Source organism: Sander vitreus, chromosome 18 (genome assembly GCF_031162955.1).
Source record: "Sander vitreus isolate 19-12246 chromosome 18, sanVit1, whole genome shotgun sequence".
NCBI lineage: Eukaryota > Metazoa > Chordata > Actinopteri > Perciformes > Percidae > Sander > Sander vitreus.
In genome coordinates this window covers 8,292,885-8,312,582 of record NC_135872.1, presented here as the reverse complement: position 1 = coordinate 8,312,582, position 19,698 = coordinate 8,292,885, and the positions used below count along the sequence as shown (strand labels likewise).

General features: G+C 42.1%; 1 protein-coding gene across 1 annotated transcript; it reads right to left on the bottom strand.

Moving 5' to 3' along the window:
* Positions 1 to 5,310: 5,310 nt before the first annotated feature.
* Positions 5,311 to 18,338, bottom strand: thbs1b (thrombospondin 1b). Its single transcript, XM_078274101.1, has 23 exons — positions 18,098 to 18,338; positions 17,870 to 17,954; positions 16,992 to 17,551; positions 16,712 to 16,787; positions 16,265 to 16,348; positions 16,061 to 16,170; positions 14,974 to 15,099; positions 13,882 to 13,978; positions 12,839 to 13,012; positions 12,464 to 12,640; positions 12,198 to 12,371; positions 11,781 to 11,908; positions 11,515 to 11,667; positions 11,071 to 11,289; positions 10,834 to 10,941; positions 10,283 to 10,442; positions 10,024 to 10,142; positions 8,655 to 8,889; positions 8,268 to 8,495; positions 7,809 to 8,080; positions 7,607 to 7,704; positions 7,359 to 7,498; positions 5,311 to 7,255 (listed from the first exon to the last, which is right to left on the bottom strand). The coding sequence occupies exons 2-23, from the start codon at positions 17,931 to 17,933 to the stop codon at positions 7,248 to 7,250; spliced, it is 3,510 nt and encodes a 1,169-aa protein (XP_078130227.1). The 5' UTR covers positions 17,934 to 17,954; positions 18,098 to 18,338; the 3' UTR covers positions 5,311 to 7,247.
* Between the last annotated feature and the right edge of the window lie 1,360 nt (positions 18,339 to 19,698).

Below are 19,698 nucleotides of genomic sequence, written 5' to 3'. Positions count from 1 at the left end.
TTGTTGTCAGTCTGGCTCAGGTTAAACTCTTTGTGAAACATGAACAATGAATGCCACAGAACTTTCTTTTATTCTACAGTTTGACAGTCAGTTATAACAGAAAAAGAACATAAATAAACTACTTTAATGTAGAGTTTCTTTAGGGCTTTATTACGTGGTATCGGATCGGTGCATAAACTCCAGTACTTCCCGATACCGATACCAGCGTTTTAGGCAGTATCGGAGGAACATCTCTAATTACATTATGTACTTACATAATTGCAAAAGGATTCTCCATTGTTTTCTCAGTTTCTCAGCCTTTTAAAATGATATCAGATTAGTAAACAGAATGTGCCTTTGGAACATTGGATGAGTGGTTGCTGATGATGGGCAATGTAGATATTGCATTAAAGATCAGCCACTTCTTTCTACAACAGTCGAGATCCCTTTTGCAATTATGTAAGCACATAATGTAATCTGGAAACTGCTGCCCTGAATAAAAAAACAATGTAACTGATCTCTGCTGGTATTCTGTCTATAATGGAGTGGAATGGAAATTTCTAAGTCACCCCAAACTTCTGACTGGTAGTGTATAGAGTATCAATGCCCAGCGGTTTGACACTTAAAGCTTCACAAGGAAAGATTTGTATTCGTTCAAAAGTATGAAGCAGTCTCCACATTTAAAGAGAGGAGGAAAGTGAACAAACTAGTTAAGTGTGATGACTTGTAATCGTTGGCAAGGCTTCTTAGAACTAGATAAATGAATCATAAGTGAATAAATTGGTCAATAAATTGTTATTTTCCAGATTCAGGAGGTACCTAACACCTGAAATACAGCTATTATCGGACCAAATCCAAAGGTAGGTCTGCACTTCTCTACAAATATCACAACCTTTACTGGTTAAACCAGTGGGGAAACCAGTACACAGTTCATTGATTAGTCCATCCATCTTTTGCTTAAAAATGATTAGATAAAAAATGAACAGTTTAAATCATTTATCAAGCAAAAATGCCCAAAATGTTCTGGTTGCAGCGAATCTCTCCACCTAATAAGTTACCTTTGTGTTTTTGGGAGGGGCTAGGTTGGGAACCACTGAACTAAACTACCAACTGGACATAAGGTAGTTAAAACTCGACCCACCCAGACCAGTTCCAACAGTAAAATGCTGCTTACACATTGATCCATTAGTATTAACAATCCAATTAACAATTTTCCTAGCATTATTCTGCAGAAAGAGTACTTTTACTTTTAATTCATTGAGTACACTTAGCTGATAATACTTCTGAACTTCTACGTAAGTAGGATTTAGAATGCAGGACTTTTACTTGTAATGGAGTATTTTAACATTGTTGTATTGGTAGTGCAAGATGTACATGTGGATACTTCAGCCTTTTGAAGCCTCTACTACACAGAGATCTCTAGTAAAAGCAAAGCTGAGTGTGTAGAACCAGAAAGCACAGATGACTCAAGGTGTTACATTAAAATCCTGTTGCCTGCAGCTGTTTTTTTTTTTTTTTTTTTTTTTTTAGAAACCGTAAAGTGCAGGTGTCGTATAGGTTTTATTTTGATCCCACCCTACGCGCCCAACTAATCCTATAATTGAAAGAAAATGCCATGACTAAACCACATTCCAGACTTATTTTCACCAAGTCTTTATTGTTCAAGAAAATGTTATTCTATTCTTATTTGAGTCTCAAATACTGTATGTTCAGGTGGGGTCCTAGAGCTCCTGTACTTACAGACGTGCATGGTGGGTAAATTCAGTGGGGGGTCCTCCATCTTAACATAACACTTCAACATCTCAATACACAGCAGCATGAAGTACAAAGGTGTTGAATGACAGACTGGATGAGGAAGTAGGCCAGATCAAATGTAACGTTTCAGGCTGAAGTTTGAGGTTTGAGGCCAATTGTAGTAGTGGGTTCTGCAAATGGAGCGCAGTCTCTCCACTTCCCTGGGTGGATTACAGGAGCTAAATAAAGCTGTTGAAACTCCAGGGTGGATGACCTTTGTTACATTCAGCACTTTGCATTAGTCACTACACTTCAAGGCTAATGTCTATATCCTTTTACTACAAAAGGTGCTTTTTGCAGACACGTTAAAGGTGCTGAAGGTAATTGGGTGGGTCTTTTTTGGGTTTGGTCTGTCATTATTCGAGGAGGTTGTGTGGCAAGTAATCATGGTTGACCGGAAGGCTGCCAGTCCTGGTCTTGCTGGGAAAAGAGTAGGCAACAATACATTGTGGTTTCCTTAAATATATTTACCATCAAGATGTTTTACAGGAATGCCTTTAATTCAGATAATAATAAAGGTACATCACTGTGTCTGTAAGACAACTGCAGCATGTGCAAAATGTGTTGTCTCCTTAAAGCTTTAGTGCGTAACTTTTTGATATTAATGAACATTAATCAAGCCATTGCCAGATGAGTTGCTACAAAGCTAATTAAGCTCCACACAACTCTCTCTGTATTTCTCAGTATGTCTATGTTCAGAAGATTGTGGAGTCCGGTGACTTTCCTGCGCAGAAACTCGAGATGATTACCTCTTCTGAAGAGGTAATATATTAAATCTGACTAAACGGAAGACAAATTTCATGTAAGAAAACTGTACCAAGTAAGTTTTCTTTAAGCCAGCACTCACATCCTGACATGCAGCTGATAAAAGAGAGTAAACATGTTGGTGTTTGTAGACAGCTGGCAGAGACGTGTGATAACTGCAGCTGGTATTAAGATGTCTAGCCTTCAGTGTTGTCACATTGTAATAATCCCTAATACCTCAAGCCGGGCTGTCATGATTAATAAGAATATGTTTATAATTGACTTATTGGATTAAAAAGGCTACAATTGCATAATGTAGCTCCTAAATGTCTATTTGCTTCACTCCACTTGATTGATACAGAATAACAGTGAGTCATCCTATGCTACGTTTACACGTGGCCGGCTATTTTTATAAACGGACATTTCAACCTCTCCGTTTTCAAAAATAATGCAGACTGCCTGTCACGGGAACTGAAAATGGCAAATTGCACTTTTCCGTGTCATGTCATATGCATTCATGGGAGGGAGGGTTTCCCATAAAAAGATGGGAGGGGAAGCGTAAAGTGCGCCTAATTATGTATTCCGCGGTATGTACAAAAAACACCCGTGGAAGCATGCCTCTATTTTGCGGTGAAAATTCTCCGCCTCTTAAAAGCAGGTGTAAACCAGGAAGCGGGTTTCCTTGCATATGCCTCCTGGTGAAATGGCAGCAGTAATAACTTTATCGCTAAATCTTTGTTTTCACTGTTTTTCCTGACTTGGTGGCTGATCCATGATAGAAAGAGAGAAGGAGGCCCATTCAATTGCGCATTTAAATGCGCGCAATTTACGGTATAGTGGGCGGAGAAAGGCGCTGATTACCTGATGAACTGCAGGTTTGGTAAAAAAATTTTTGGTAAAGCTTTCTGCGGGCAGGCCATGGCGCTGATAACGCTACGTTCGCAAATGTACGTACATCTGGCCCAGAGAGTAGGAGGCACCACTGTGCAGGACACAGTTTGACCAGTGATTAGAAGTTTTGATAGGTTCATTTGGTTTCTAGTATCTAAGACCCAACCCTTAACTTAAGTTGGGCAGAGTCCCGTTGTATCGCTGTCGGTTTGTGTGACAATACATCTAATACCTAATCATTGCTGGAGAAAGAAAATATTTTTTATTGTGATACAGAAAGTGTTGACCATTGCCATTGCCAGTGTTGGTGTTCTTTCTCTGTTTTGATTGGGTCCTTGAGTTTCTTTGGATCAGGTCTGACTACCGTTTGGTCCCTTTTCAGATCAGGTCTCTGAGTGTTTTCGGAAAATGTAATTGAGTTCAAGTAAGTTTTCCACTGGTCTGTTTTCTAAACTTTGGGGCATTTAAGGACCTCTACCAGTGATCATCCACTGCAGAAACCTCACAACAGTGAACACTGTAACACTAAAGATGGAGACATTGTAGTTAACAATTAGGTAGTCTCACATTGCCAGACCTTTCTCCACTGCGCTGCGGAGGAGGGTCTGGCTAGTACACAAAGCATTCCAGGATGGGAGAAAAACGTTCTCTGGTTTATTGACATTTCTTTAGACCAATCACAATAGTCTTGAGTGGTGCTAAGCTCTGCATGGAGCCACGGTGTCGCTGCAAAATAGCCTCGGGAAGGAACTTGTTTTGGTGGAATGTGTACTTAAGTTATTTTAGTCGTGTGAGAGAAAACTCAGATTGGACAGATAGTCTAACTACCTGTCTGGATTTATCCTGCAGAGATCTGAGGAGCACTTAACCATAGTCCTCATAAATCAACCGGAGTTTAAAATTCTAACACAAAGAAAGCGGAAGGTAACAGACATCGGACGAAAAGACATGCATCCGGCGGAATTTCCGGCGGCACCAGAGCAAACGTGGAAGTGGAACGTCGTGGATAAGATTAACAATTAGGTGATCAGTATCCCCAAAATGAAAAAGAAATAATGTCACAGATCAGTATTCACAGTAGAGCAGGAAAAAAATAGCGAACAAAATAACACAAGCACCCTAAAAGTTGTAATAGATTCAGCATGACCGTTTGCAAATTTATGTTCAACTTTGGTAAATGAGTTTACCATTTTTGGTCTTGTTGTGTTCCTGCTATTTTGTCCACCAGTGGATTTTTTTTTTGAGTCTGTGTGTCTCAAAGCCTGTCAGCTAATGTCAAGCTTTGTGTCAGTCTAATATTTGCTCTTTGTGTTGTTTAAGTGTCTGCAGAGGTCAGGGCAGATCAGAGAGGTCAGGCAGGTGAAACTCAGGAGCAGACGTCTGTGTCACATTCCTCATGTGGCCTTCATCACAGAGACTTGTTTTGGTAGAACATGTGTATATTCAAAAGATGTTTTAGTCATGAAACAGAAATCTCAGATTGGACAGATAGTCTAGCTAGCTGTCTGGATTTACCCTGCAGAGATCTGAGGAGCAGTTAACCATAGTCCTCATGAATCCCCTGGAGTTTAGAGTGCCAACACAAAGAAAGCGTAAGGTAACGGACATCCGGCTGACAAAAAGGGGATATCCTATGGAATTTCAGGCGGCACCGGAGCAATCCTGGAAGTGGAACGTCATGGATATAGACTACAGTAGACCTAATCAAAGCCGGTTGTCTTCGTGATCTGGTTGGAGGAGGTCTACATATTTTCGAGTCTGAGTCATCCACCAGTTTGTGTTGAATGTAAAACATGTTTTTATCTCCACGTCATGTAAACAAGTTGATCAACAATAATAAACCCAGATGAGAAAACGGTGAAATAGCTTCAATGTGACAAACAAAAGCACGGACATGCTAAAGAATTTTAACAACTATTTATTGTCTTGAAGTATGTAACAAAATAATCGCTATGAATAAAAACTGCATTTTCGCTTTGTACAACTAAGAAAAATGTTTACAGACAAGCAAAACTAATTGTACAGATAATTACCAATAATGGTAATATTGATACACAATAACAAAGAAGGTAAAAACGATAAAGAACAGAACATCCTCACGTCAGTGTGCAAACCGTTTATACAGATGGACGTGTGGCCTTTGGTAAGGCAACACATCCTGATAAATTATTTAAATAGCCTTTATCTACACACAAACAAACACACACACACACACACACACACACACACACACACACACAAATCAATCTCTCACAAACAGCTAGGACAAAACAATAATTTATCTGCTAAAAACAGCATTGGACATACATGATAAAGCAAAAATTATTCATAAAAAAGAAATCTCCCATTGTACTGTTCTTACTGGTGTAAATCACGGGATTGGGAGCGTGTTGTGTTTTTTTGGATATGAAATGTCATACTATTTACAGCTTATGCTACAGTGGCACTAAGATGTCCATCATTTTAAAGGAATATGAAAAAGTACTTAGGTTGTGTTTTTGTTTGATCTAATTATACAACAGCAATGAGGTAATATTTGTACATCAAAGATTTCCTTTGTTTTTCATCTCTCTCTGAAGAAAAGGCACACACGTCACATACACTTCATGCCAAATAGCCCTATCTGAAAAATACCTAATTCACTTTGTACAGCGGGAGATGATAGACACGGACACCTGGCTGTACCTTATTTTGGATCAGTTTTAACTGTGATATTGGATTTATTTTACTTTTTCAAAGCATTCATATTTCCTTTGCTGCCTACATTGTAGGCAAGAGACAATAAATTACATGTATTTACATAATTTCCAATTGAAATCCTCAGAAGCTGAGGGGGATAAATCTCTTCAATGACCAAGGTTTTGATGTAAGATGGGGAGTATTTTGGAGGGAACACTGGCTCTAGCAATTTTCTGTAAAATAATCCTCATATCTTTTCTTACTGGTTTGATATGGGAAGGTTGTGACTTCCATCTGACCCTGAGAGTTGTTTAGATAACCAGGCAGCATCAATAATGCCCATGATAGTTGTTAAGTTCAGAAGAAACCTCAATTTAATTTTGTATTTCTCTTTCTTAGGTAGATGGTTAAAAGCACTTTCTTGTTCCAGTCTCCACATACAGTACATGCATAACCACAAACATCCACAACAGTATGTTCCCCTTATTTCTAACTCGCTCTACTCCCAACAGTTTTCCTAAATCCTCAACAACCAACATCCCTAAAAATGTTATTGCTGTCTTCATCCTCTGAGTCCTCAAATGTATCATTCAGATTCTACATTCTGGAAGATCTGGTAAAGCAAAGGGAATATTTCATTGTTTTTTTTCTTTGGGATGTCCATCCAGAAGCTAAGGTAGACAGGCACATAGGCTGAAGAGGTGAGACAGAAAGAGAGAGAGAGAGAGAGAGAGAGAGAGAGAGAGAGAGAGAGAGAGAGAGAGAGATGTAAAGGCTTGGAAGTGCATAGTTGTCTATGGGGAGCCGTTCCCGCACAGAGATGAATGAGGTCTTTCAGAGAGCGAGAAAAGCAGGCAGAGCTGGGATAGAAAGGTGTTTGTTTTCTTTTTTCCCTAGCTCTCTCTGCTCTCATGAAAGCTAAGGGTGGAGGAGAAGGGGCTCTCTGATCCTCAACTGGCAGTCAACCGGTTGGTGCTCTGCCCGAACCAGCTTCAAGTTACCCTGAGGCTGACCACATGCCCATTGCCTCGTCCAAGTGTGCGTGCCGCAGAAGAAAGAGTTGCGGAGATAAATCGGTCCCTGGACTTTTCATCAGAATACATAAGTTCATACTTTATACAAAAAAAGGTGCATTCCTCAGAGCTTCCTGCGCCGTGCATTTAGACATCTGTTGAAAGAAGAGACATAATAAAATGAGTTGGATATGGCCTCGATTTCAAGAACACAACATTGAATGCTTTCTGGGAAGTTGATTTCACGTAAATGCTTACCTCTGCATTCATACTTGAGGTCTGAAAAGTATACCATCTCTTGTGAGAAGACAAAAAGACCTAGCCTGCCGCCTGCATATGTTTTGTCATAGATGCTACCAGAATCTGCCATGATCTTCTTGCCCTCGTACATCACAACTCTGCGGGAATAAAGGAAAAATGAAAGTTGGTCCAAAGCTGGGGATTTGGCTGTCAAACCCATGTGAAGAATGAACTTCCATGTGGACTAAATATTATCCTCTGCCCACCTAATAAGTCCTGTTCTCGGTCTGTGGATCAGATGCCATCTGTAGGCAGTGAAGTCTTTCCATCCAACGTTCTTAGGGTCGTGCCAGAGAGTGCGGACCTAAAGCATGGGGAAATAAACAGCCATAGGTTTATCTTTTTACACCTCCCTATGTTAAAATAATCAATTGGGGGGTATAACCTCCAAAAGTCCAAATGTATTACCTGTCCTGGGGTATTTCCTGTGTGCCATAGGGCGTTCCTGAGGTGCTCTCCTGGGCCAGTGGTGGAGTTAACTACTTTGATGGATAGGCCAGAGTAGCCCTGGGCTTTGGTGGGTTTATTAGACCAGTATGTCTGCGTAATCTGCTTCCACATCACCACATAGAACCTGGAACTGGACTGGTAGCCGAACACAAAACCGGCATAATCATCATCCCTCTCTGTGTTGATGAAGAAAGTCCCACTGAAGTCCACTGAATTGAATTCGTGGTAACCTGATGGAAAAATGCAAGTTAGAGGCCAGAATTTCAATGCATACACATTTTTGAATGTATGCTCTTTGGGCAAATTAGGGTGCATTTTGTAGACAATCACAACCCATTATTTTTAGAATCAGAATAGGATTTTTTTGCCAAGTAAGTAACACTTACAAGGAATTTGCCTTGGTGATTTGTGACTTACCAACAGCGATGCCAGGGTCGCAGTTGACAGTCTGAACCAGCTCTTTGCCCTGATGGCGGACGACCCAGTTAGGATCAATCTGCGAGGTGCCTTTGGGGTCCAGAGGAACCATCTGGAACTTGCGGAAGTCCGTCTCACTAATGTCAAAGTTCTCGGGACACACGTCATAGATGTCGGGCACATTGTCTTGGTCAAAGTCATGTTTGCAAGCATCTCCACGGCCATCACCTTTTAAAGAATATATATATATATACATATTTATTAATACCCAAAGTGTTTCAAAGATCTCTTGACATGCTGTGAGTGGTATTTCAGCATTTTGGTGCTTGAGAATTGTTTCGGACAACCTGTATCCTTTGGGATTAAAGCATGGTCCATTTTTCTCACCATCAGAGTCCAGTTGGTCAGGGTTGAAGGCCAGTCTGCAGTTATCCTTGTCATCAGGGATGCCGTCGTTGTCGTCATCATGGTCGCAGGCGTCTCCCTTGCCATCCTTGTCATGATCAGCCTGGTTGGCGTTGGGGATGTATGGGCAGTTGTCCAGGTTGTTCTGATGTCCGTCCTCATCGATGTCCTGGTTGCTGTCACACTTGTCTCCCACCCGGTCATCATCTGAATCCACCTGCAATGGTACAATGTTTTGACATCAGAGTTATGACCGAATGTATGGATTGAGGGGACCATGAAGTATTAATAGCACTCAATTAAAACGTAATTATATTCCACCGTGTTTATTTCCCTATACCACACAATTTCCTGCTACCATTGTTCTGTCATATCTCCTCTCCTGCTTTCATTAAGGACTTTCCTTAGGCTGAAATCACTCTGCCTCAGTAAAGCTGCCAAGCTCAATTTGTCCAAGATCTGTCAGCAGGTTTTAGCTACTGAAACTCAAACATCACTCCACAAGAGTCTGTTGCCCCTCCTACTCCAATTTGCTTGTTGAGCACCTCCAGGATCTGTAGTGAAGGGCGAAGTCATGCTAGCCCTAATTGATAGGACTAGACACACCCTGCGGCACTAAGAAAGAATAGGGGCTGAATGAAAGGAGCTGAAGGGTGGGAGCAGGCGTAGAATGTGAGGATTTGGGTAACTCTGTAGAACCATAATTCTGCTGTCAAAGATCTCAGTAAAACCACAACATTTGAAGAGGAGGCATTTTTTTTTGTAGTCTTTGGAACAGCATGTAGCATTGCTGCATCCATGTCTGGACTCGTCTCTTTTGGCCTTTTAATCGCAGCGTGCAATTCACTTTTACTCTCCATTCACTTTTTAAAGACTACATCAGTGTAGATTAAGATTCACCACTCCTTCCCCCATCCTTTTCCTGAGTCCCGTTGTTCAACACATTCCTATTTCTCAGTGTAGCATAGCACAGGTGGACTGAGCAGGCCCGTGGTGCGCAGACAGGGCATGCACACAGCCCAGGGCCAGCCCATTCCTCAGAAATATCCAGCCTAGGGCCTCTTCCCTCACATTAGCCAGCTAACGTCAATGGGCCATTGAAAAGACCCCTAGCCCCCCACTACGCCTTATTGAACTGATGTGCCCTTGAGCTGCATACAGGATTTACTCCACCTTTACATGGCGTGATAAAGCCTAGACAGCTACACAGAGCTAATCACTGCGGCTCTATCTCAATTGAAAGACAGATATATGCTGAGCTATAGAGAAAGGCAGGGAGATGAATGTGGATTATTGTTGGTGGGTGAGGTGGAAGGAAATGGTGAAGGGCGTTGTGTATGTGTCCACACACCTGATCAGGATTATGTTCCAGAGGGCAGTTATCACACATGTCTCCCACTCCGTCCAGATCTGTGTCTTTCTGGTCGACATTGTACACATAGGGGCAGTTGTCCTTCTCATTCATAATGCCTGGGGAATTAATGGAAACAAATGATATGAAAAGCCACTACATAAGTACAAAATATTACACAAGCATGACCTCACGTCAGCACAGAAATAAAGATGCAGATTTCCAGAGGAGCGTTTTTATCAAACTTTCCAGTCCTCACCATCTCCATCAATGTCCACAGCGCAGGCGTCTCCCTCTCCATTGCTGTCTGTGTCTGTTTGGTCTGGGTTACTATTGTAGGGGCAGTTGTCACAGCGGTCACCCACATCATCACGGTCATAATCATACTGCCTGGGGTTGTACACGAATGGACAGTTATCCTGTTCAAAAAGAAAAAGACAAAGGAGAAGATAAAGAAGAGTTGAGGATAGGTTTTCAGGTGCAGTGCAGAGCCTGAGTGGATCTATTCACAGGGAGGGAGTGATGCAGGATGAAACTATGCTTTACTTTTAGGCCCTGTCCCAAATGTAATGTTGGGATTAGCAAACACACAGTGCAGCTCCTTCAGAGCAGTACCTCCGTTTTGGAATTTGAGGTTTTGGCTCAGGCCTCAGAGAAACATTTGCTTTCCTGCAGAGCCTCCCCTCCCCTTCCCTCTTTCCACCTGTCTTCTTATTAGACAGCATGAATGATGAATGCAAAAATTGCAGAACACAAACACACACACTCCCTTGTTCACTGCTATGGCCACATCCTGAGAGGATTACTTACCCTATCGTCAGGAATGCCATCATTGTCATCATCATTGTCACAAGCATCACCAATGCCATCCTTATCGTAATCTTCCTGCCCAGAGTTGGGGAGGTTGGGACAGTTGTCCTGAATAACAGACAACACAATCAGACAGTTAGAGATGACAACAAACATACAAGTAATATGAATGTAACTCTGCAAAAACTCTTAAGTGACTTTGGAACATTAGAGCCTCGCTGCTTCACCACTATGTACCTTTTTGCAGTGGTAGGTGGCATTCTCCACACAAACCAAGTCAGCGTTGGGCCATCCATCCAGATCTGTGTCCTCTCCACAGATATGGCCGTTGCCAGCATAGCCAGGCTTGCACTCGCAGCGGTACATGGGATCGGCAAACTGTCCGAGGTAGTTACAGCGGGCGTTTTTGTTGCAGTCATGGCTTCCATCGAGGCAGGGATTACGAGGCGTGCACACCTGGGGAGTGAAGGAGGGATGCATAATTTGAATGACCAGTAATCAAACTGGCTGTGCATAGTCCAAATTCATAACATTCTTTTCTTGGAAAAGGCAGACATTCATCACAATAAGTGATCATAGTCCTGCCTTGGAGACATAAGTGTACTTGTAACAGTTATTGCTGTTGTCAGTATTTATTTATTGTACGTTGGCTGCTTGACACAAAGACAAGACAGCACTTGCCTGTTTCTTAGCAGCAGCCTGCTCCACTCCTCGGCCAAACGGTTGGGGTCCTGAATAGCGAGGAGGGCAGGGCAGACAGTTGTAGCCAGGATCTGTGTTCTCACAGCGGTGCACACCATTAAACTCAAAGCAAGCGTCTGGGACCTCCTTGCACTGTTTTTAGGATTAAAAAAAACAACCAATTAAGACTTGGTAGATGTTGCAACAGGCATCAAACCGTGTTTGTACCTGACAAAATCATAATACAAGGTCGAAGGAATTTTTACCTCATCAACATCTTTACACTTGATACCGTTGCCAGTGTAGCCAGCTGGGCACTTCCCACACTTCCAGGAACCATCAGGGAAACTGGTGCACTTGGCTCCATCAAAGCAGGGGTTAGACAGGCACCCATCTGAAAACAGCAATGTTTGGTCATTATTAAGACATAATCTGCAACATCAAAGGTGTTATGCAGATGTAACCTTTTTTTAATCACATAAATCCCTTGCCAGTAATGATCTCATTATGAAGAGCGATCTCAGTATATAAAACATAACTAAATAAATAAAACTTGCAATATAATAAAACCCCAACAAACAACAGTACAATAAATAAAAGGACACTAAAATCAGCATGTTTAAAATAATACAGATACATGGAACTAAATTGTAGAAGCTCTGTACGTGATTACAATGCCTCACCAATTGGACAGGCTTTCTTGTTGCACATCTGGGTGTCTTTGGCATTACCGACGCACTCTTTGCCACCGTATTTTGGTGCTGGGTCATTGCACAGGCGTTTACGAGTCTGGAGACCACCTCCACAGGTGAGAGTGCAGGTATCCCACGGTGACCAGGGTCCCCAGTTGCCATTGACTAAGGGAGACAAGAATAAAACATGATTCATTTCTATCCTTTCTGTGTATAACACACAAATGCAAGCAGAAATACCAGATGGTGTGACTTACTGGGGCACTGAGATTTCTGACACTTCTCGGTTTGCCGGCCCTCTCCCTCGCAGTCCTTGCCTCCAAGCTGAGGGGTGGGGGAGTTGCAGAGGCGGATACGGGTGATGACACCAGCACCACAGGTGACAGAGCAGGATGACCATGGTGACCAATGGCTCCAGCTGCCGTCCTGCTTGACTGAAGGCCGCAAGGAAAGGTCAGAGGTCATTTATCAGGAAGCAAAGTGATTGACCACTGTGGCACTCTATCATTATGGCACACATATGATGACTTGAAGTAAACTCACAGATAACTGTATGTAAATCAGACTGTTGGCTTAACAGGGTCTACTTATTTTGCTTGTGTTTGGCTGATGTGTATGCTGTGGTAACTCACATCGCTTGTCACACTCCTGGAGGTAGCAGTCGCGGGTCTGCACAGAGGTGCCCTCGCAGTTGTTATTGATACGGTCGCAAGAGCGCCCACGCTGCTGGATGCCCCGCCCACAAGACACGGAACAATGGGTCCATTCAGACCATGGCGACCAGCCGTCCTCTGCATAGTCGCTCGCTGAGCAGGAGGGAGAGAGTATGAGAGAGAGAGACAATAAAAGAGCTATTCCAGCGAGGCAGCACCCCCTCACAAACACCCTCAATCCTAAATGAGGAGGGAAAGCTCTTAAAGCGGAGGGCTAATAAGTGTGGATTTAGCTGGGACTTGGACAGATAGAAGGCCGTCTGTTGAGAGGGAGGGCAGAGACTAACACACTGAGAGAAGCTGGAGAAATAGAAAGGGCCACTGTCCTCAGGATACACAGGGATGCCCCATTGGCTTATGTTTTCCTAAAGAGGAAGCAGATTTTGCAAACATGGGCCTGGGTGTGTAATGACTTCAACAAGTGGCTGAGGTTAAGATGAATGCGGGTCCCCCTGTTTATTTAGGTTTTAGGGAAGCATTGCAGCCAAGCCTGCATAGGTATGAAGAACATGTCACTACTCCTCCTGTAGAAGATGGCTTCACTAAACAGCCAACCAATTTTCCATCCCGCTTTAACCAATTTGGCAAATTACAGCCATTTCAAAGATGTTTTGGAGCACAAAGCGCCAATGTTTGAAACACATAAGCACCCTTTCATTTACTCGGATGTTATTGCAGTTAAATCATCTCTAAAGTTAACATGTTTTCTCTTGAATAGAAACCTTTACATCCAGGGAAATATTTGTGGCTTTTTGTTTTATATGGCGAACAACACAGAAACGGCTCTTTCTGTGAATGGGGCAGTGTTTGTATGCTCTGCCTGTTAGTTGACACATATACATTCTAGCTTATGGGGGCCTTTTTATACAGTAGCTTACTGTGCAGGTTTACATAAATGTAATTACAGTGTACTTTCCTATAGCTATGCAGACTCTAACAATGAATTGTACAGAAATGCTTACGTGGGTCACAGCGTGGGCAGCACTCTCCATCAGGAACAGTAGCATTAGCACAGGGGATCAGGGGGCAGGAGATCTTGCGGCACACAGTAGCAGAGTTCTGCACAAGCACAGAGATCAAATGTATGGTTAAACACATGCTCAACTATATGGATATCAACCAAATTTTGCTGCAATTTTCTTCCAAATTATGTCCAGGTGCTCTGTTAAATCCCCATTTCCAAATGGAATTGAGAGACACTACAGAACTGTGTCACTAATGTGGAGTATATTGTTGTGTAAATTAGTGCGTGTTGCAAGTCTTAGTCCATGTCCGTGCAACCAACTCATTAACTTCGCTCAACATCTGAGTTTGCACAGATTTACCATGCCAGAAAAACTAAAAAGCAGGATTCTGGCTGAGAAGAGAGACCCCTTCAGGGCAGACAACCACCTGCTCACTGGGTCAGGGGAAGGTGGGAATGAGGCCAAAGTCCTAATAATGGATGTTGGTTTGATTGTAGAGACGGCCTGGGCGCTGAGCCCCAAACAAGTAAAGTCAGCCTGCCAGCACAACCTGTGTGGGTGTACTGTCAATGACTCAGGGATAACAACTGCCTCTAACTATGCATGCTAATGTTGTCCCTCCTGGATCTGATCACTGACAGGGAAAAAAAGGTAAAATAGGGACAACTAGCTTATTAGTAGAAGAGGAAATCAGGAAATCAAGCCTATTGGGAAATGCAGGAATCATCCCTGCCAAGTGATTTGCACCTGAACCCATGAATTCTTTCCACTTGTCAGAGCCAAGGTCTTGTTCTTAATTACAGTGCATCACTTAAAGTCTGGTCACGTCCCTCTAAGCCACACTGAAGTTGAACTTCTATCAACAGACCTCTCATTACAACGGTAAAGGCTGTTGACATTCTGGCAGGCCTTCACACTACTAATTACTGACCAGATCAGTTAAGTGGTGTGTGTGTGTGTGTGTGTGTGTGTGTGTGTGTGTGTGTGTGTGTGTGTGTGTGTGTGTGTGTGTGTGTGTGTGTGTGTGTGAAAACAAGTCAAAGCATCCCCTCACACGTGTGTTTAAGTACTTAAGAGTTCAGATCTCACCTGACAAGTGCACTCGGTGCAGTCATCGACGGTCCACTCATCTCTGTTCTTGTGCACAATGCCGTTGTGGATGCAGACGCCACTGTGAATGCCAATGCGGTTCTTAATCAGCTTGTTCTCATCCGTCTGGGGAGGGGAGGTGTAGGAGAAACAGACAAAACACAGATATTGTTTATTGATTATTTGGATCCCAATTAGTTGTTACTTTGGCAAAAGCTAATTTTCCTATTAAACCGCGCCGCATAATAAAGGTATGTTGAAACTTACCACATAAAGTTGTATATGTGCTTATAAAAATAGTTAAAAGAGGGGGATTACTCAAGGTTTGGGGAGAGCATTTTAACTTTCTGTTCTATTGCCTGGTGTTTTTCATTGTCGGTGAGTAACAAAGACAAACTGCATAAGATAGTCAAGATGTCCAGTAAGACTGCTGAACAACAGCAAACTTACATGATGATGACCTGTGAGTTGCGAGTGGTGAGGAAAGAGCAGTACTGTATTGTAACAAAATAACAGACTCTGTATGTGAGGATGCTGCACCTTATATGATATACCTGATAACACTTTAGTTAATAATAGGTGTTGAATAGGTTTATAACATTATTCAGGTGCTCTGTTGTTGATGTTTGCTGTTGGTGGTATTATAGTATTTATGTGACGATTGATCTATCTATCTATCTATCTATCTGTCTATCACACAGAAAACATGTTTGAGAAGAACTAGAACTTTTGCTAAAATAAAAAAGCAGTAGCTATGGATAATTCATGTGGTTTTAGGTTTCATTTTGCAACTGATGTATATTTATGCAGATTTCAGAATTGGTGCAGGCTGAATTTAAAAGAGTCTATATCACTATTCACTACGGAATGCATAAAACATCTACAGGCTCCCTTGTTATCTAAGCACTGAAAGTATTATTAACCTCATTTAATTAACAAATATGTTAGTGTTACCACATATCCTTAGGACCTCAGGTGGTGACGGTAACCCAGAGACCAGACGCATCAATCAAACCCACACAAAAGCAGAGAGGCAGACTGTCTGTTGCACTCTGCCACCAGACGGTCTGCTGGAATTCCTCCTTACCAGTTGGCGGAGTTCATTGGACAGCTCCTTGACCACCACACCAAGGCCCTTCAGCTCCTTAAACATGCTGACCAGGTCCTCACATGAGAAGCCACAGACCATCTGCAGGTCTTCACCAGGGCAAAAACACAGAGAGGAAAGTCATGAATTGGCAGTGAAGGTAAAACATAAATTAAAAAAAACTCACAGCATGTTAGTGTTTACCTTTAGTCTTGTGTCCAGTGTACTCTGTTCTAATGGCTGAGGAGCCATTGAGGTTCTCCAGAATCACTGAGTCAGTCGTCATGGCTGAAAGAAGAACAGTAACATAAATCAAACCACATATTTGCACACTCAGCATTATGGTTGACTTATTAATGAGGGAGGATAGTGTTCTTAAAATGTTACAAATCCCACACTGCAATGAATCATAATGAAAAGTAATAAGTTAATACAGCAGAGAACATACTTTGAGACCACAGTACCCTTAGATATTTGTAAAATGGCATTCCTGTGTGACAAGTGGTAAACAGCTGCCCAGGAACGGTTGTATGTAGAAATCAGCAAGAAAATTAAGTATATGCACATTTCATGGATAAGGACTTGCTTGGACTTGGCTCTACATGAAACGGATAAGTGATGAGTAAACATACAAGATGTGTGATTACTTACAGCTTTGGCATCCTTTGTTGCGGAGGATGACCTCTAGTGATGCTCCAAACACAAACCGCACGTTTTGTAGGACCCCCTGCAAGTGTCGATGTTCAGTTTAGGCTACAATCAATGCATCAGTCTAAAAAAGTATTACAGTAATTCAGTCCTGCCATATGTGCGTTTTTACGCTTTCGGACATAATTATGCATTTGCATTTTAAACAAAACTCTCTCCGCTGACAACATTAAAACGAGACGTGACTTAAAACTCTGCCGTCTATAATGGCCCGTGCGCTCACCATGAACCTGTCCTTCACGGCTCCCTTCCCAATCCTGAGCTGCGCGCTGGCCGGGGTCTCCAGCGTCAGGATGCTCTGGATGGGCGCATCCAACTCGGCGGTGTTCACCTCCTCGCATCCCGCGTACAGCTGAGCCTGGTCCTCCTGCACGAACAACGTGATGTTCTTCCAGTGACCCGTGGCCAGATCCACATCTTCAATGGAAACCACCTGCTGCTTGTTCTCGGTGGAGAAAACGATGTCCAAGGTGTTCGCCTTGCCGTTGGAGACGATCTCAAACACGGGGCCGGAGCCGTCCTGCTTCTCCACGGTCAAGAGGCTTCCCCTGGTCCGCTTGAACTGCTTGAAGTTGAGCAGGAGGAGGAATCCCCTCTCGGCGTGGATGGAGTCGATCAGGTCCCTAAAGGCGCTCTCGGGGACCGGGGGGATCAGGTCCGGGTTGAGGATTTTGTAGGCGGGGCTGTACGGGTCGTCTCCTTTCACCAGGGTGACCCCGTGGTTCTTCTTCGGGACTTTGACAAGCTCAAACAAGTCATACACGCTATTGTCGTCTCGGCTCTCTGCGGGTGAATAATAATTAGCAGTCAGTCTTTGTCTGGCAGTGCACTGGATGTCTGTTGTTTTCAGTTTCAATAAAAGCACTCCAGACTCATATTCAGGGTTCAAAATTAGCACCATCTACCAGCCAAAAAATACAATGGCAATCTATTGAGTAGCTGGTCAAATCTGAACATTCACTAGCCATTTAGCTGGTAGACAAAATAAGTTAATGTTGAACCCTGGTCATCATAGCCTACATAATAAATAGCTTCCTATCTTAAAAGAGAATTAATATCCTGAGCTGGTGAAGTTTGATCACTTAGTTCAGCCAAACTCACCTGCGACTCGCGCACTCTCGCAGGTCCAAAACATCAACAGCAAAAATATCCCTGTCAACTTCATGGTGAAGCACCAACCTGCTGCCTGCGACAAGAACAACAACAATCTAACTATTTATAACAATATTGTCAATGGTTGAACACAATATTGAAGTCAGCCGCAGATCAATAATGAATGCCAGTGCAGCTGCAGAAATAGTCGCATTCCTTAGAATATTTGCCACTCACCTGCTTAACGAGAACAGCAGAGCAAAAGGAATAAAATCCCGCAAAAAAAATATTTAGAAATCCAGCAATAATCCTCAAGAATGAATTTAAGGCAAATGATTTGGGGAAAAAAATGAGTTCCAACGTGAAAAGAATAAGAATGAATAAAAAGAATGTTTTTTTTTTTTTTTTTTTCTTGATGACTTTGTCCTTGCTGGTATCGGTCGCTAAAAAACTCCCTTTTTAAGCCGAGGGGGACAAAGTGCTATTTAAATAGTTTGGTGCCATTCCTAAGAAGTGGCCTCGTCCAATCAGGGTGAAGGGAGAAAAAGGGACGAGCTTATCCTCTTAGCAGATATATGAGAGAGAGAGAGAGAGAGAGAGAGAGAGAGAGCGAGAGAGAGAGAGAGAGAGAGAGAGAGACTTTTAATGGACCAGTGTTTCCTCTCACAGCTTCCATCCATCAGTCTTCAGCAGCATTTTCGTCTCAGAGCATAATGCACATCTGCATTATGCAACATTATTTAATTCGATACAATTTCTATCTGTCTATCAGCTTTACTTATACTTTTTAAAGTTTTGTTTTGTATTATTAAACATACTACATAATTATTCCTCCTTTTTGTTTAGACTGGTTAAAAAAACTGCATTATTCCATAGTCAAATAGGTCGTATATCAGGTCTGAGCAGCAATGGGTTTCAGTATTAGCTTCAGCTTGTTGCAGTTCCAGCTCCAACCGCTAGGAGCCGATGTGAGTTCACTGGAGAGGTGCCTGAGGCAGTAAGTGCTGCAGCACACCTGCACTGATATTTCCTTTTTCCTTTTTGAGTTATTGTACTATAAAAAATCGAAATAAAATCAAAAAATAAACTGGAGATAATGTATTTCACCATCCTGATTACGTGTCATTGCGTAAGGGACTCAATTTCTGCCGAAGGAGAAGATAGATAGGGGAAGAAGAAGAAAAATGGACAAAGAAAAAAAAAAAAAAAAAAGATGTACTGGAACTGAAGCATATGACACTGCATTTAAAAAAATCATAAATACATTCAGATATATAGTAGGAAAAAAAATCACACAGTATATAATTAGGCACACAGATGCCTGCTCAGAACACCATGTATCAGGAAGAATTTTTTTATAATAACATCAATTAAAACATATTCCAGTGATTAAGCAGTATAACTCTTCCTTAAACCTTAGATGTCAGATTTGACTTAGTTTGTGCTGTTGTTCCAAAATTAATGTGGCAGGATCAACTAAACCAAACACTCTAAGCTGTTTATACTGACTAAGAAAATTACTATTTATAGGGAGAATTTCCTTCTCATTCACCAGATGGTGAAATGAATTTATTCGCTGAATCACAGCTTTAATTTAATTATTTTTATTTTTTTTTTTTTTTTTGTGCTTTCACTGAAGCATTGGAAAATATCAGTCTGTCCAATGTAACACAAGATCAAGCCTCTTGTAGTTGCACTCATTTCTGTCACTTGATTCTCTTGTCCACTTTTCAACCAGGTTGCAAATAGCTCTGATTAGGGTTGGGCATCGTTTAGATTTTAAAGATTCTGATTCCAATTCCGATTCTTCCTTTCGATTCCGGTTCTTATCGATTCTC

Excerpts from the sequence above, each read along its gene's own strand:
- thbs1b (XM_078274101.1), bottom strand. The coding sequence starts at position 17,933 with ATGAAGTTGACAGGGATATTTTTGCTGTTGATGTTTTGGACCTGCGAG. Across the intron at positions 11,909-12,197 it reads CAAGAAAGCCTGTCCAATTG|ATGGGTGCCTGTCTAACCCC; the intron begins GTGAGGCATTGT and ends TGCTGTTTTCAG. Across the intron at positions 8,081-8,267 it reads CGACCCTGGCATCGCTGTTG|GTTACCACGAATTCAATTCA; the intron begins GTAAGTCACAAA and ends TTTTTCCATCAG.